Raw genomic sequence first — 15,631 nt, forward strand, 5'->3', positions numbered from 1 at the left:
GCAGAGCAAATGACAGGATAATGCCAGAACAGTTTCAAAGGAAATCTGGCAATTCACTTTTTCCAGATGGCAAGTCCTTCATACTAGGAAATAGGCTAATTTATAAAATCCTTACCCGAACCGACTCATCAGGGGAACATCCTCCATTAACGTAATACTTGACATCCACAGCCAGGATCCTACCACTATTCATGAAGCCAACCTAAATTGGATTAACAGAACTTTCTTAGGCCTTTTCACACATTCACCTGTTCTTTACTTTTTCCATCATAAAGTTGAAAAATACAAATATGATAGCTCACACTTTCTGCAAATAACAACAAAACATACTATTAAGTCAGTACTGTGCTGAACTTGCTGAAACTAGGAAGATAATTTGCAGCTAAGGAACAGATTTTCTAGATCCCATATTGATCTATATTATATTGTACATATTACATCCTTCTTTAGTTGAGCAACATACACCCCACCTAGTGTGAAGCTGGAAAGCCTGTTGCATATCTGCACATTTAATGGGAGATGGCCAATGTGACATCTGTGCCACAATTTGCATGCGGTAGATGCCACACTTTGCATGTGGTAGATGCCAACCGCATGCAAAGTGAAGTCCTGCTCTGAGAAGTAACTGTACAAATGGCACCTGACAGATCTAGAGCACATCGACAGCTTTCACTTATTTTACTGACAAAAATAAATGTTGTCTACATTGTATTTCTGCTGTCATTCCTATTGGAGATTGAACTGGGTTCTATATTTTTGCTCCTAAATCATCAATAGAATTGGTAACCACATTCCAGCTTTAGGGACCAATTCAGCCCTTTGTTATGCCTACAGCACCCTGATGTTTTCAGTTAGTTTCTGCAGAAGTAATGGAGGGCACATTTTGTCCTGCATAATTGTTATTACTGATGACAGCATGCACCTGATCAAGGAAACACCCAGTGTACTCTCTAAGAATGAATTTGCAGGCCTGACAGCTACAAAACTCCTCCTTTATTGGGTAATGGAGCAAATCTGTTTTGGAGTCACCAGCAGTCTCTATTATTATCTTTATGTTGGATTTGTACTGCAATATAGCCAGAACCAAGAGCAGGAACGCATAGTGCTAAGCACTGGATAAATATGCAGGAAGAGTTTGATCCAAAGAATGTATAGTCTCAATTGGCAAGACAAGTTAGGAATGGCAGGAAGAAATAAAAGCCTATAGAAGATCAGGGTCACACAGCAAATCAGTGGCTGGGGACTGCAAATTAAATTTGAATTTAATACTGTTATTTGGATCAACAGAACAAACGGTCAAAATATTAACTAGTGGTATTACGAAAATCCTATTCACATAAAATGCACAAATGGTGTTTTGCACAGCTTTCTTCTACACTTACTTTGTATTTGGCAACGAGAGGATGCCGGCCCCCGGTGATTAACATATCCTCACCCCGGCTCAAGATAAAACGGACTGCCCGACCAGTTCTATGTGGGGAAAAAGGTGGGGTTTTCAGACCCAGATGCTACTAAAAAGCAATATTCACCATGGGCCCAGATGCAGCAAGGTGCTTAAGTACATGCTTTATTTCGAGCACATAAGTAATTTCATTGAGGTTAAGTAGGTACTTTTGTCCATCCCTAAGCAGCAAAGAGATTAAGCCCAGGTCTAAACTTAATATACGCTTAACAGGACAATTCATTCATTTAAGTTTATGCTTTGTTGGGTGCAGACCCATGATAGAGGCTTCTTTCCCATTCTTGAAAGACAAGGTAACTCAGTGCACCTTTCCTGGGTGAACAGGCTCAGTCTGACTTTAAGAGTCTGTTAGGTATCAGCTTAAATCTACAGACTCTTAAAGTTGAAATAAGAGCATTTACACAAGAAAACTGCATCAAGTTAAATCACTTGCTTTTGAAATTGACTTAGTTAAGTGAAAGTGAATGCTCTGTGTGGACAAAGCCTCAGACTGATGGAAGGTAAATACATCTCTAAACTTGCTAAGAGGTTTGAGAATGTTTCTAGATGACATCAGGCTCAGGTCTAATTGGTTCCCAGCACCTTAGCCCAGCCTGGAGCTTACACAAAGTCTAATAGGACTCTGTACAGACAGGATTTTATGGTACATTAGGTAGTATGGAGGCAATATCACCAGGAATGGTAACGCCATGTCAGTCATGGTGGATAACTATTGCCCTCCTTTCCCCTTCATGCTCCAAAACATATACATTATACTTACTTGTTGGCTGCCACTGCAGCAACTGATGCCAACAGACCAGTTTTGAGTAACTTCCCACCAAAAGCTCCGCCAACTCGTTTTACATGACACATGATCCTATTTGCTGGAGCACCTAAACTTGAGGCCACCATTTCCTGTAAAGTCAATTCCCTTTTTATTCTAGTTCAATTAAAGCAGGATTTGTAAAGAAAAGTTCCTACCCTTCCTCCCCCGAAAAGGCTATATGAAATGCTTCCAGAATGATTTAAAAATACATTTTCCAATTGAATTTAGAAACAAACATACCCCCTCCTTCTGTGAGAGTAAACCTGACTCAAACAAAAGAGAAACACCATTGCTTTTTATTAAGCATACTAAAAAGAAATGCAGGCTGTCAGCAAAGGACACTGGATTTCTAAATATTTTATTTTAGTCATCCAAGGCCTTGCTGGTTGGTCACAGCTAATAAGGTATGTTTGTCTCAAATATCTTTCTGGCTGCGCTTCTCATCTTTCTGACTGGAATCCTCATTTGTTTATAACATTTACTATTCATGGCTACCATTTATAAAAGAGGATCACGCGGACAAAATGAAAAGGAGGTCAGCAATGCAAATGAACATGCCCCAACAAAGGAAAAATTGACATAAAATTACAGCATTTTGTCTAAACTGCATTCAGGTCTACAAGCCATAGTTGAAGCTAAGCAGAGATCACATGCTATGTTCAGCTTTGTCAGGTTCTTCCTTACATTTTGGCAAGACTGCTGTTACTGATCCAGCTAAAGCATTTACAGAGCCAAAGTTCATCACCAAGGATCTGATATGGAAAAAAAGTAAACACTCCCCCATACTGAAGTGAACGGGTGTGGAGAATACTCAGCATTTCATAAGGCATGGTCCATAAGTTAACCTTTTGTGGCCTGATTCTGTAACTATACTCACAGAGCAACAAGAGGCTTTTACCCTGGAGGCAGAAACCAGTGAACACCTAGCTAACAACAGACGAGTTTCAGTGCTGAGCTAACATGTTATGGCAGCACTGGAAAACAATGGTTTCTGGGTAGCTTCAAAGAAGACAGTCAAACAACACACTAAGAGCTGTATTATCTAGCCTTTACACTTTCTCAGAAAAGCTGTTACCTGGATGAGTGCTGGATGCTGCGAGGACACATACACATCCATTTCTTTAGCTTCTCCTTTTGGAACAACAAGCACACTTTGAGTCTCCATATAAAAATGTTCCTGTCCCCCAATGTGGAGTTCCTCTGTTCCAAAGATAAAGATTGAAATGTTATGAGAGAAGGGAAATAGAGAAGGAAGCAGTGCAGGAGAGGTATGCACATCATACAACTATAACAGGCAGTATCTTTGACTGACATATCTTCCCAGACTGATAAGATGCAACAACACAAGAGAAGCTACTTATGGTAGATACACCATGCAAAACTAAAGCATAGACCTAATTCTCTACCAATATAAACTGGACCAGATTTGTGGAAATCAAGAAAACTAAGCCAACTGGCATCTGTGGATTTCTGCCAACATAAGGTGTCAGCATTAAACTAAGCATCTTGAGTCTGGAACATAGAAGGCTGGAGTGAACGATGGGATTTCTTGTCAGTTAAAGTTCAGCAGGGCAGAAGAGGGAATGGTTATTTTTCTGTGCAAAGAGCAGGTTTTCACAGTTGCACAGGGTCAGCAAAAAATGGGTGTGCATAATGCTGAGGAGGAAAGGCAAGGATTTGGTGGTTGAAAGGGGAAAGACAAACAGGAGGGTAAAATCCAAATATCAGAAGCCTCCCAGCTCCCACCCAGCATATCCTGCAATCTACCTTCAAGTACTTGATCAACAGTTTTAAATGCTTCATCAACATTCCCATGTTCTAGCTTTCTTTGTGGCTCAAAGAATGAATTGTGCTGAATGGCATCCTAAAACAGGGGGGAAAAACACACATGCTTAGGTATTTAATTCATTAATTAGTCTGCTCTCTAAATGGCTACCTACCCGTTGTTCAGTCAGACACTCCCTAGGATATGGTAGAAGTCTGGTAGTGATGTGGTTATGGACCCATCTCAGACTAGATGCGAATGGAAAGAGACTGCTGAGGTAGTCCTGAACTGAAGATATGGTTAAGATAGATATGGTTGGTATGCGCTTTTCTGTGCATTGTTTTTCTTCCTGGGATGTGTGAACCAATCTCTACCATATTAGGGGAGTGTGTACTTCTGTCATGCAACCTTACCAACAGTTGTAACTCGAGGATGAGTTGTAACTCGAGGATGAGTTTCCCACTGACCAAAAACATAGTCTCTATTATACAGTACAGGATGGAAGAGCACTCTTTTGGGATCTGAGCTAGGCAGGAGAGGATAAGTCAACACTTGCCCTAACATTGGCCAGGGGGTTGTATGGGCTATATTTTATTTATTTATTGAGGCAGGAGAAGACGAAAATGTGTGAAATCTTATCCTACCCTAGTTACAGAGTTCCCAGATAGGGAATTATGAAGTGCAGCTTTCCTGGAGTTGCTGTTTGATCAGGAGAGTCAGAAAAAACACTTAGTAATTTTAGAAAGGACAAGCAGGGGAATCCTTAGATGTTAAAGATTCCTATTTGCTAATATTGGAGGCTTTTCTTTCAGATCTAACAAACTAAACCTGAGTGAAAAGTACTGGCCCAGGCCTTTTCTTTTTACATCATGGACTTCACTGGGGTTACACTGGTGTAACATGGCAGCAGAATTTTTCTCTTGGCCTTGGATGAAATAAATTCAGTCAGACATCACTTGCAATAAAGAAAAAAAGTTAATCAGAAGTTGAAGAATAAACAAGTGCCTACTCTGCTCAAGAAGATAAGAAAGTGACAAGCAAGAACGAAGAGGCTGATTATTACCTCGACTGTCAGGATCACTGGCTCCAGGGCTTCATACTCTATCTTCACTTTTGCAGCTGCTTGTTTGGCATGAACATCAGAATCTGCAACCACAGCGCAAACTATCTGACCCACACAAATCACCTGCAAAGTACACAGAGCCTAGTGGGAATGCTGTAATCAAAAGATTCCCATGTGCTTATTGAAATCTGTCCTTAAACAGGTTCAACATTTCCCATTCCTTTTTTGGTTTGGTTTAGGTCTTACTGGATGTAGAGCTTCCCTGAAACCAATACTTTTCCTTGAAACCAACAGCGGATATATTGATGTAATCTGGGAACTAAGGACTATAATGTCAAAGGCGCCTAAGTGACTTAGGAGACCAATTCCCAGTGATCTTCAGTAAAACTTGCATTTCCAAGTGACTTAACTCTACTGAGATTCAGGACGGACTCAGGAGAAACTCCCCAAGCCTAGGGTCAGGGAGGACTGGGTTAGAGAACTTCTGGAGGGGCTGGATGTGTTCAAATCAGCAGGTCCAGATGCTCTCCACCCCAGGGTGTTGAGGGAATTGTTAGGGATTATCGCGGGGCCCCTGGCATGGCTTTACGAGCACTTGTGGTGCTCTGGTCAGGTGCCAGACGACTGTAAGACGGACAATGTGGTCCCCATCTTTAAAAAAGAGAGAGGGAGGACCTGGGCAACTATAGGCCCGTTAGTCTAATTTCAATCCTGGGGAAGCTCTTTGAGAAGACTGTCAAGGAGCACATCTGTGATGGGCCAGTAGAGGGGATGATGCTCAAGGGCAACCAGCATGGTTTCATTAGGGGCAGGTCCTGTCAAACCAACCTGATTGCCTTCTACGATCAGGTCACAAAATCACTGGATGCAGGTGTTGTGGTGGATGTAGTCTTTCTGGACTTCAGGAAGGCCTTTGACACTGTCTCCCACCCCATTCTCATTAAAAAGCTAGGTGACTGTGACAGTCAGATGGATCGCAAATTGGCTGACGGGTCACACTCAGAGAGTGGTGGTGGCCGGGTCATTTTTGACCTGGAGGAAAGTGGGCAGTGGGGTATGCCAGGGCTCGGTCCTCGGGCCCGCACTGTTCAATTTCTTTATTAGTGACTTGGACAACGGGGTGAAAAGCAGCCTGTTTAAATTCCCAGACAACACCAAGATTTGTGGTGAGGTGGGCATGCTAGAAGGGAAGGACAGATTACAGCAGGACCTAGACAGGTTACAGGGGTGGGCAAATGAAAATAGTATGGGATTCAATACTGACAAGTGCAGGGTGCTGCACTTGGGCAGCAGGAATCAGCAGCATACCTATAGGCTGGGGAACTCCCTTCTCAAAAGCACGGTGGCAAAAAGAGATCTTGGAGTCATTATTCACTCCAAGATGAACATGGGCCGACAATGCAAGAACATGGTCAGGAGGGCTAACCGTACCTAGTCATGTATCTACAGATGCATCAGAAGCAGGGCCAAGGAGGTGATCCTCCCCCTCTATGCAAACTGGTCAGGCCGCAGCTGGAATACTGCATCCAGTTCTGGGTGCCGCACTTCAGGAGGGATGTGGACAGCATTTAGAGGGTCCAAAGGAGGGCCACTCGCATGATCCGGGGACAGCAGGGCAGACCCTATGAGAAGAGGCTATGGGACCTTAATCTATTCAGCCTTCGTAAGAGAAGGCTGAGGAGGGACCTGGTGGCTGTCTATAAACTTACTAGGGGGGACCAGCAGGTTTGGGAGAGACCTTGTTCCCCCGAGTGCCTCCTGGAGTAACAAGGAATAATGGCCATAAGCTGCTAGAGAGTAGGTTTAGACAGTCAGGACGGCTAGGATCTGGAACCAACTTCCAAGGGAAGTGGTGATGGCTCCTATCCTGGGGGTCTTTAAGAGAAGGCTCAATGTTTACCTGGCTGGGGTCATTTAAGCCCAGTTTTCTCTCCTGCCCATGGCAGGGCTTCAGACTAGAAGATCTACAAGGACCCTACATCTATGAATCTATGAACTGTTTTTGCAAATTTTACCCCAATTTTTACTAGTCTGATCTATATGCTTTAAAAGGAATGGAAGAGAATAGTTAGGAAGATGCCCCTTTTTGAGTGACCAATTGATTCCCTACGTACACACACTATAACAATTCAAGATCCAACAGGTCATTGTTTAATTTAATTGTGAAAGTTGTTAAAAACTGGAGACCCACTCAAAAAAGTATGCCTACTGACTAGGCATGTTATACCTTCTCTTTTGCAAATATAATCTCTGGATCATTGGCATAGTAGAATTCATTTGTAGCTGGGACATCTTGAGCTGTTACGACATCAAACACTCCTGGTACCGCAAGAGCCTCTAATGTATTGATTGATCTGGGGGAAAACAGTTAATCTCAGAATGTTGCAGAAGGAAGACAACAATACATCCATAGACATCCAGTACCATGTGGCTCTGCACTCACACTTCTCTGGGCAGCTGGCTAATGGCCATTCTTTTCTTTCCCTTAGGATAGCAAGATTAGGTAGATAGAAAAGAAGGCTCTTGGTGACCCGTCTCCTTTCTTGGCTCTGGCCATCCTGGCAGGACTTGGTCTCCAATGCTGCTCTCCCCAGAGGCCTGGCTGCCACTGTGGGAACCCTTACCAGTGCAGCCAAAGCCAGGACAAAACTCTGTGAGCTGGACAACCTGGGTGAACAGGCCAGATCTAACCTGCAGGCCAGATGTTTGATACTCCTGCCCTAGAGTGCTCCAAAAATCCCAGCTGTTGCTTTCATGGTAACACATCTCTCAGGTCTTCATACACTTACACAATCTTTGCATGTGCTCTGGAACTAGTGACAACAGCTAAAAAGAGCTCTTCATCCACCACACGCATGTCATCACAATAAACAGCTTCACCAGTGGCATGTTCAAAGCCAGCCTGGTGCATGATGGGTCGTCCTACTGGATTGTGGGGAACCTGCCCAGAGTCCACACCCTGCCCAGTTAAAAAAAATAAAACAACACTCAGTCCAACAAAGGAAAGCCAGGGGTGTTAGATTAGACTAAGAAATTTAGATACAAAATTCAGTGTTTATAAACATGTACCTCTGGCTTAACACTTGAAAATGATAAAGATGCATTATTCACTAAACTCAGGTCTTACAAACTTTCTTCCTGAGGGAGGGCTCAGGGAGGAGGGAGTGCTGGTGCTGCCCACAGGTTGGGAATCAAGGGGCAGAGCCCCAACCCAGCAGCCTAGGCCTGCACAGTGTGTACCCCGGACACCAAACAAAGGTGCCATGCACCCTTGGGTGCTCTGAAGTTGGACACTCCTGCTGTAAACAATTAGTGTCACTGCCAGAGATACCATGTGATTACCAAAGCGGGGTGCAGCTGCTATGGTATAATCAGTAATAGAGGTGAACAGATACATTGGTCTAATATAAAGATCAGTACCAATATAACAAAAACTGGCTGTAGTGGATACTGGCCTGATGGGGCAGATGATGTGGCCAGTAAATGCCCATGCTGTGCACAGCCACAGTGCAGCACTCAGGCAGTGAGAAGCACAGCTGGCAGCATCGAGAGCTGCCTCCAGCTGGTAAGTCCAGTGTGGTGGAAGGGGAGATGGGGAGAGAAGGGACGTGGGGAGGTGGCAGATCAACACCCCCTGTGGTGAGGGAGGGGGCAGGGGCAGGCAATACTCGGGTGGGCAGGGGGTGGGACTGGAGCTGTGGCTCATGGGGGAGGTGGGGGGAGGCAGCTCCCGCTGCTGCTTGCACACCAGGAGGGCACGGGGGAGGCATGTGCTCCCTGGATCTGTGTGGTGCAGGGCAGGCTGCAGCCGGGGCTGTGTGGGGCTCTTCTCGGTCAAGTCTGGGCTTGGAGCAGGCGCCGGTGGTGCTGGAAGGATGCTGCATCCACCTCAAATTTTGATGCTGCTCCACTCTCAGTGCTGCTGCCCCCAGCTGCCTGGCACAGCCCCAGCTCTTCGCGGTGCGTGGATGGAGGTGGGTCATTGACACTTCCAGGTCTGCTGCCGAGCATGCGGGGGGCCCCGCACGCTCCTGTGGGACACTCCATCTGCCCCACCATCTCAGCATTCACAAGCCACCCCTGCTACCTCAAGGTATGTAGAAAAAACATTTATAACTGTGTCTATGGCTGAATTGCTGATTCTCCAAATCAGCATCGACTCTTCAGATTCAGCCGAACTGAATCAGGACAGTGATGCAAATCACTGAATCAAATCACTGTCCCCTGAATTGGGCTGAAACCGAATTGAATATGGCCTACTTTGCATACCCCTAGTATGCAATGATTTGTGTTGTAAGTAAGTTTCATGCATTTGCACAGCATGGAGCACAGTAAAGTCCTGACTTCGAAGAGGCCCTGAGGAGCTACTGTAAGGCAAATGAACAACAACAGGCACAGCATTTCAAAACAGTATTAAGGTTTTTGAATGATCAATGACTGCAAACATTATACAAATTCAGTGAGACCAGAACCAGGACAAATAAAACATAAACAACCTCAGCACATAAAAAACATGCACAGCAGGAGCTCAAAAACTGGTTTACTGAATCCGTGGCTGCCCATGTCTGCATACTGCAATTTGCCTCTAAAAATAGTGTTTTCTTGAAACAACATGGTAGTGTCTCAGTCATTACAATATACATAGTCAACTTAATGCATTTTCTGATTACTTTGGTTTCTGATATTTGATTTGGTTCCTTAGGTTTATACTGAGACACTGCACCTGTTAAAGTACTTGTTTATGCCTTTTCAATCATAACTCAGTGTGCATTTGACTTCTGATGATAATAAATAGGGGTATGATTTTCTAAGCACACTCTTTCATGGACACTTGCAAAGGGTCACTGTTTTTCTTTCATAAGAACTTTCAGAGTTCTAAAAAATATTAGACCTTTTTAAAGTAAAATGTATAGGGTGGATCCTCTGCCCAGCCAAATGATCTAAACCCTCATGTTTTGAGACATGTGTCCACCTATGGCAGGGCACTGTTGGTCCCTGCCACTTTAAGGTCTGAGCCAAGCAGCCAGCAGGTGCTTGATTACAGCGGCCATTTTAGATCTCTGGCTGCCTAGATAAACAGAGCAGTTTGCTGCTGGCAGGCCATGCAGAAATGCTGCCTGGCTGGAACACTGAATGCAACATCCTGGAGGTAAGGACAGGAGCTTAAGGGGATGGTTTGGAGGCTCCTGGTTCTGGGCATGACCTAAATTTGCTCCCTGCCAAAAGTGGGTGGCCTGGTGGGGCTCCCAGTGGCATGGGAGTCTCCAGGAAATGCCAGGCCAGTTACCACCTAGGTGAAAGGTGGGTCAGGGTGCTTTAATAACCCCAGCTCCCACAACCAGGTGGGTTACCCCATAGAAGGTCCAAGAAGGCAGACCCAGGTTAGAGAGCGGGCTAGAGGCTCAGAGACCTGACTTGAAACACCCTTGACTGGTTAATGCTGAGGCCAGGACCAGAAGGGTCAAAAGGCCCAGGGGCCCACTGTGAGGGACACCCAGAGCTGAGGACCTGGAGTCCCCGACTGGCCTTGGAGGTAAAGCCTGTGTGGCCAAAGCTCCTGGGGAGACCACACCTGAGAGGGGGAACAGTTCAGGGAGCTAGGCAGTCCAGAATGAGGGCAGAGTAAGCTGCCTGATTGGAGGGATCTGGCTGGGGTCTGATTGGAAGGATTCTGGGGCCCAGTGTGAAAATACAATGGATTTTTCTCCTGCAATAGAGTCCTACTTCAACCAGGCACTGTTGTCCTAACTTTCAAATTTGTTCCTCATTTCTGCACACCACTGCATTTTTACCAAAGAGGCATCATTCTACATTATTGCTAGGAAACTGACCTTTAAGTAGCATACTATTTATTGTACCCAATTTTGCTTTACCTTAAACCAGCAAGAATAAGGTGCAATGCCAATTAAATGTGTTATACCAGAGAAAGGTCTCCTCTTGTAATTCACAAGTGTGTATATATACTCATTTAAGATTTACTAACAGTAGCCCATCATCACAATAGAAACTCCATGTTCTCTGCACTCCTCCCACCCATTTCTTCTCTCTGCTCTTCCAAGTTTACAGATTAGCACTGAATTCTTTCTGTTCCTTCATCACCACTGAAGTAAGACCTGTCTCCCTGCAACTATTGCCACCTGGATCTGCCTTCCTGTATCTTTCCACTTTACTTATTCTCTAGTTAAGGGGTGATCAACTTCTGGCCCATGGGCCAAATGTGACCTGCAGAGCCATAGATGGGGAGCCCCACAGGCTGGATACCTAAGGACTAGGGAACTTGGTGGCTGAAAAATGGTGGTAATAAATGTAGCCACTCTCCCTTACTGCCAATTTCCCAAATGCCGAGCCCCACACAGCAAGCTGGGGCTAGGTCATGTCCATTCCCTCCACCCCCATGTCTGGATGAGGCTAAGCCATGCCCCTCCCTCTGGGCTGGATGGGTCTGGATCACACCCCCTTTCCCTTGTGGGGCCAGGTTGGGACCAGCTCAAGCCCCCTTTCTCCCCTGCAGGGCTGGGTTGAGACCCCTTCCTCCCCATGAGGCTGGGTTGGGGCTGGGTTACTCTTTCCCTCCCTCCTCCCCCTCTGCCACCAAGGTGGAGTGGAGTTGGAGCTAGAATGCCCTCTACCCCACTCTGAGCAGCTAGATGGAGCTCTACCATGACTGTTCTACGTCAGATTGGGACTTTCAGCTGGATCTAACCCATGGATGGCCTGGGTACTGCCCATCTGGCCCACTGGCCAAAAGGTTTAGCACCACTTCCCTAGCTCATTTTAAATTTCAGCATCTCTTCCCACCAATTACACAGGCTTCCAAATTTCTCTCCCACTCTTATGTCTTTGATCAAACTCGACAAATATTAGTATAAGATTACAGCACAAAATGTTTCAATAGAAATGTTATCAAATTTCCATTATTTCCCATTTCTTCTGTGTTAGGATATAGTCCTAGGCTATATCATAATCAGCAGTTGGTCAGGATTTGTTTTAATCAATTTCTCATTAGATAATGCTGATTTGTCGAAGCTGAGTTTTTTTTTTTCATAGCAAAGGGTCAATTTCCGTGGATTTCTCCATTTTGAAAACAAATTGAAAAAGACCTGCGATTGAAATAAGCCATTTAAATAAAATGCTTAAACGAAAAGTTCAATTTGTTTGTTGGAAACAAGTTTAAATTTAAAGTTAATATCTAATAACAGTTTGAAAGAAATAAAGTAAAAACTGATTTATAATTGACAACTTTAAGATTAATGATCTGCCAACGTTTGGGAACGATTGTCTGTCTCATTTGTAGCAACAAGAATTTTTCTCAAAATATCTTGCGAAGGGAGGAAACTGATTTCTGACCAATTCTAGCCACCCTCCTTATCTATACAAGAGCAAGGATAGAAAAAAGGACTCTTCTGCCCTCTATTGCTGAACTGTCCTTGAATGTTCTTGATTATTTGCACTGTATCAATCAGGTACCTGTCATTTATTAATTCTAAAATAACAGCTGCAGCCTTGATATTTAAAAAAATCTGTATCTGACCCTCATAGCTTTGGACTCTTTGCAAACCCTAATTTTTTAATTTTTTAACCATTTTCTTTTGAAATGCATATAAGTTTAGAATAAAGTTGCTGACCTGGTATATTTGTATACTCTGGGGCATTTTGGTTGAGAACTCTTGCAGGACACTCCCATATTTCTCCGGTATCTCAGGCCATTGATGCAGGTCCTGAAAGCAAGGCATTATTATAATGTTAAAAGTCACACTTCTATGTAACCAACATTTTTGTTAAAAAACAAATTAGTTTCAACCTTAGCATTACAATAATTCCTTTGTTTCCCACTAAATTAGAAATGAAGCATGAAAATGCAGTAAAGAGTTTTAAGCATTCATAAAATCTTATTTAAAAACTGCATTAAAACAGTACGAGGACCTCAGGAGACCAGTTAAAAAGAAAGCAATAGAAAGAGGCCAGCTTTATTTTGACAGATGAACAAACCTGGCTCAGAATTGTTTCTGCCTGTGGTAATGAGCAAGAAGACTGAGTAATAATACTGCCTCTCAAACTGCAAACTGGGTTTGTAGGTGTCCAGTCAGAGACTGCAACCTTTTCTTCATGTTCTTTTCAACTGTGTGAGGTGATTCAAAGTTGTGTGTATAGGGCACTTCTGGAGCATTTGTGCTTCCCTCATTAGCCTTTGGCCTTAGGCATCATCCCATTCATTTTGACTGGAAAGGAGAAAATCTGAATGCAATTCTCTCTACAGCTCACCACAGGATCTAACCGATTTCACAAATTAGCTCTTAAATCAGTTTGCATGTAATAAGCCAAACTAGGTAAATATAATCTAGGCAGTGGTGCTCACTCCTGCCTAGCTACTTCCAAGCTCCAAACATGCCATTTTGAAACAGAGGAACAAGACAGTTTGACCCAGCTGCAGCAGTAGCAGCATCTGGTATTAAAAAGTTTCAGGTTTTTGTCAGGTGAGTCATATTATAGGGATATGATTTCCTTGTATAAATATATTTGGAGTGTTCCTATCAGAGAAGGAGAAGAGCCATTTAAGTTTAGGGGCCACAATGATACAAGATCAAGTATGTACAAAATGGTCATAAACTAACTGAGACAGTACAACAATGGTTCTCATCCAGGATGCTCCTAAATTCAGAAGAGTCATCGAGGGGTTCCCTTGAATGTAAAAGGATTGAGAACCACTGCTTTAGGGATTATGGTCAGTGTGGTATATAAATTAGAAGGACAAACATTAGCCAAGATTTCACAACTGATACCATGAAAACCGACACTAGGAATTAAGTTACCATCCTCTTCAATGACTGCAACACTTCCAGGTAGAATTTGAAAAGGAAACTGACAATCAAAGTTCTTCTGTATTCCACCTTTCCACCTGGGGCTGAGCCTGGGAGAGAAACTTCTTTAAGAACCATTCTGCAAGCTTCATCCAGCATCTGCTCATTCCAATGCCTGGAACAATGAACAATAAAAGATATATTTGTCAACTGCAAGTTAGAAGAACTAAATAGAAATCATCCAAATTCCTCTGAACTATTCTGTACAACCCTGCCCACATTGACTTCACTGGGACCTTTGATTTCAGTGGGTGCAGGACTGGCCCCAAGGCTTTCAATTAGAGGTGCATCAGTATATCAGTCCACATCAATTTAATGTCAGTTTTCCTTTTTTGGGAATCCACTTTTTTTGGCTGACGTAGTTGATAATGTCACTGATTAAATGCTATGTGCATGTGTGCAGCCGTAGCATGAATGTGGCCAGGAGTGCAGCCCAGCAAAGTGGAGAGCACCATCTGGCTGGTAAGTCTTTTGGGGGGAAGAGGTGGGGAGGAAAGGGACTTGGGGCTCAGATCAAGGCCCCCACAGTGATGGAGGGAGTGGGGCTGGGGCTGTCCAGGTGGGGCATGGGACAGAGCAACAAGCAGCTCACATGGGAGCATGATGGGGGAGTGGCTCCCACTGCTGTGAGCACCCCCTGGGGGGAGACATAGGGGGGGATGTGCCCCCCAGATCTGTGTGTGGGGCAAAGCTGGGCTGCTGCTGTGGGCTGGGGGCAGTGCTGGACTCTTCTTGGAGGCGGGGTTTGGGGCTGTGCTCAGGCTGGGTAGGGGCAGCACTGGAAGGGGGAGTTATGGGGGGGCTACAGTCACCCCAGAAATTGCCGCAGCCCCCACTCCCAGTGCTGCCACTGTCCACAGCCCCAGCACAGCCCCACCATCAGAAAGAGCCTGGCGCAGCCTACCCTTGCCCCATGCTCAGATCTGGGGGGCACATACCCCCCCAAGCTACCCCTAGGGGTGCATGCAGTGGTGGAAGCCATGCCCCACCTCCCCACACCCCCTGGAAGAGCTGCTTATAGCTCCACCCCACAGCCTGCCCTGGCTGGGCAGCGCCTGGCCCATCCCCGTCCCAGGCCCACTCCCTTCCTCATGGTGGGGGCCTCAATCCACCCTCCCATGCCCCTTCCCTCCCCCATACTTCCCGTTAACAGGCTTGCAAGCTGAAAGCTGCTCTCCAAGCTGCTGGGCTGCATATCAGCAATCAGCTAATATGGCTGGTTAATAATAGGCCATTGAGATATGCCCAAAAATCTTTATCAGTGTACCTCTACTTTTAATATCCTACTAACATTACTCACATGAGTAATTTCAATAAAGACAACAGAACTGGTAATAAAAACCAGCCAGCTTTTTTCTTATTTAAAAAATACATTTAAATACTGTTGTAGAGCATCACTATACACTAGATAATGCACTGAACTTTCAGAAATTAGTGATTTTAGATGCCAACTGAAGATGCTTTCAAAAGATTCAATTATCAAAGGTTATATGCTCAGTATTTTCTAAAAATCCTGTTCTTTTGGAGTGTTCCACACATCAACTATTGAGGGAATTAAATCCCAAGCTGTCTAAGTATTTGTCAGAACAAGAAAAAAAAACAGAGGGAATGCTTTTGAGAGAGATCCAAGAGACAGTAAAATCTGATAACAATAGTGGGAACTTCAACTGCCCACATG

General features: G+C 44.4%; 1 protein-coding gene across 5 annotated transcripts in view; it reads right to left on the reverse strand.

The window, feature by feature from the left end:
- Positions 1 to 15,631, reverse strand: part of LOC149867302 (aldehyde oxidase-like) — a 79,375-nt gene that overhangs the window by 23,731 nt on the left and 40,013 nt on the right. For all 5 annotated transcript variants that reach the window (XR_016442008.1, XM_090045144.1, XM_090045145.1 and 2 more), the window contains 10 exons: positions 13,906 to 14,068; positions 12,721 to 12,813; positions 7,885 to 8,054; positions 7,323 to 7,449; positions 5,096 to 5,218; positions 4,035 to 4,131; positions 3,343 to 3,467; positions 2,223 to 2,356; positions 1,383 to 1,470; positions 116 to 202 (listed from right to left, as the gene is read on the reverse strand). Coding sequence is in view for 4 of the 5 variants with exons in the window: in XM_090045144.1 (XP_089901270.1) it covers positions 116 to 202; positions 1,383 to 1,470; positions 2,223 to 2,356; positions 3,343 to 3,467; positions 4,035 to 4,131; positions 5,096 to 5,218; positions 7,323 to 7,449; positions 7,885 to 8,054; positions 12,721 to 12,813; positions 13,906 to 14,068 (1,207 nt within the window). In the remaining variant the exon portion in view is untranslated. The remainder of the gene's footprint in view (positions 1 to 115; positions 203 to 1,382; positions 1,471 to 2,222; positions 2,357 to 3,342; positions 3,468 to 4,034; positions 4,132 to 5,095; positions 5,219 to 7,322; positions 7,450 to 7,884; positions 8,055 to 12,720; positions 12,814 to 13,905; positions 14,069 to 15,631) is intronic.

Source organism: Crocodylus siamensis, chromosome 4, assembly GCF_052110815.1.
Source record: "Crocodylus siamensis isolate JL-2025a chromosome 4, ASM5211081v1, whole genome shotgun sequence".
NCBI classification, from domain to species: Eukaryota; Metazoa; Chordata; order Crocodylia; family Crocodylidae; genus Crocodylus; species Crocodylus siamensis.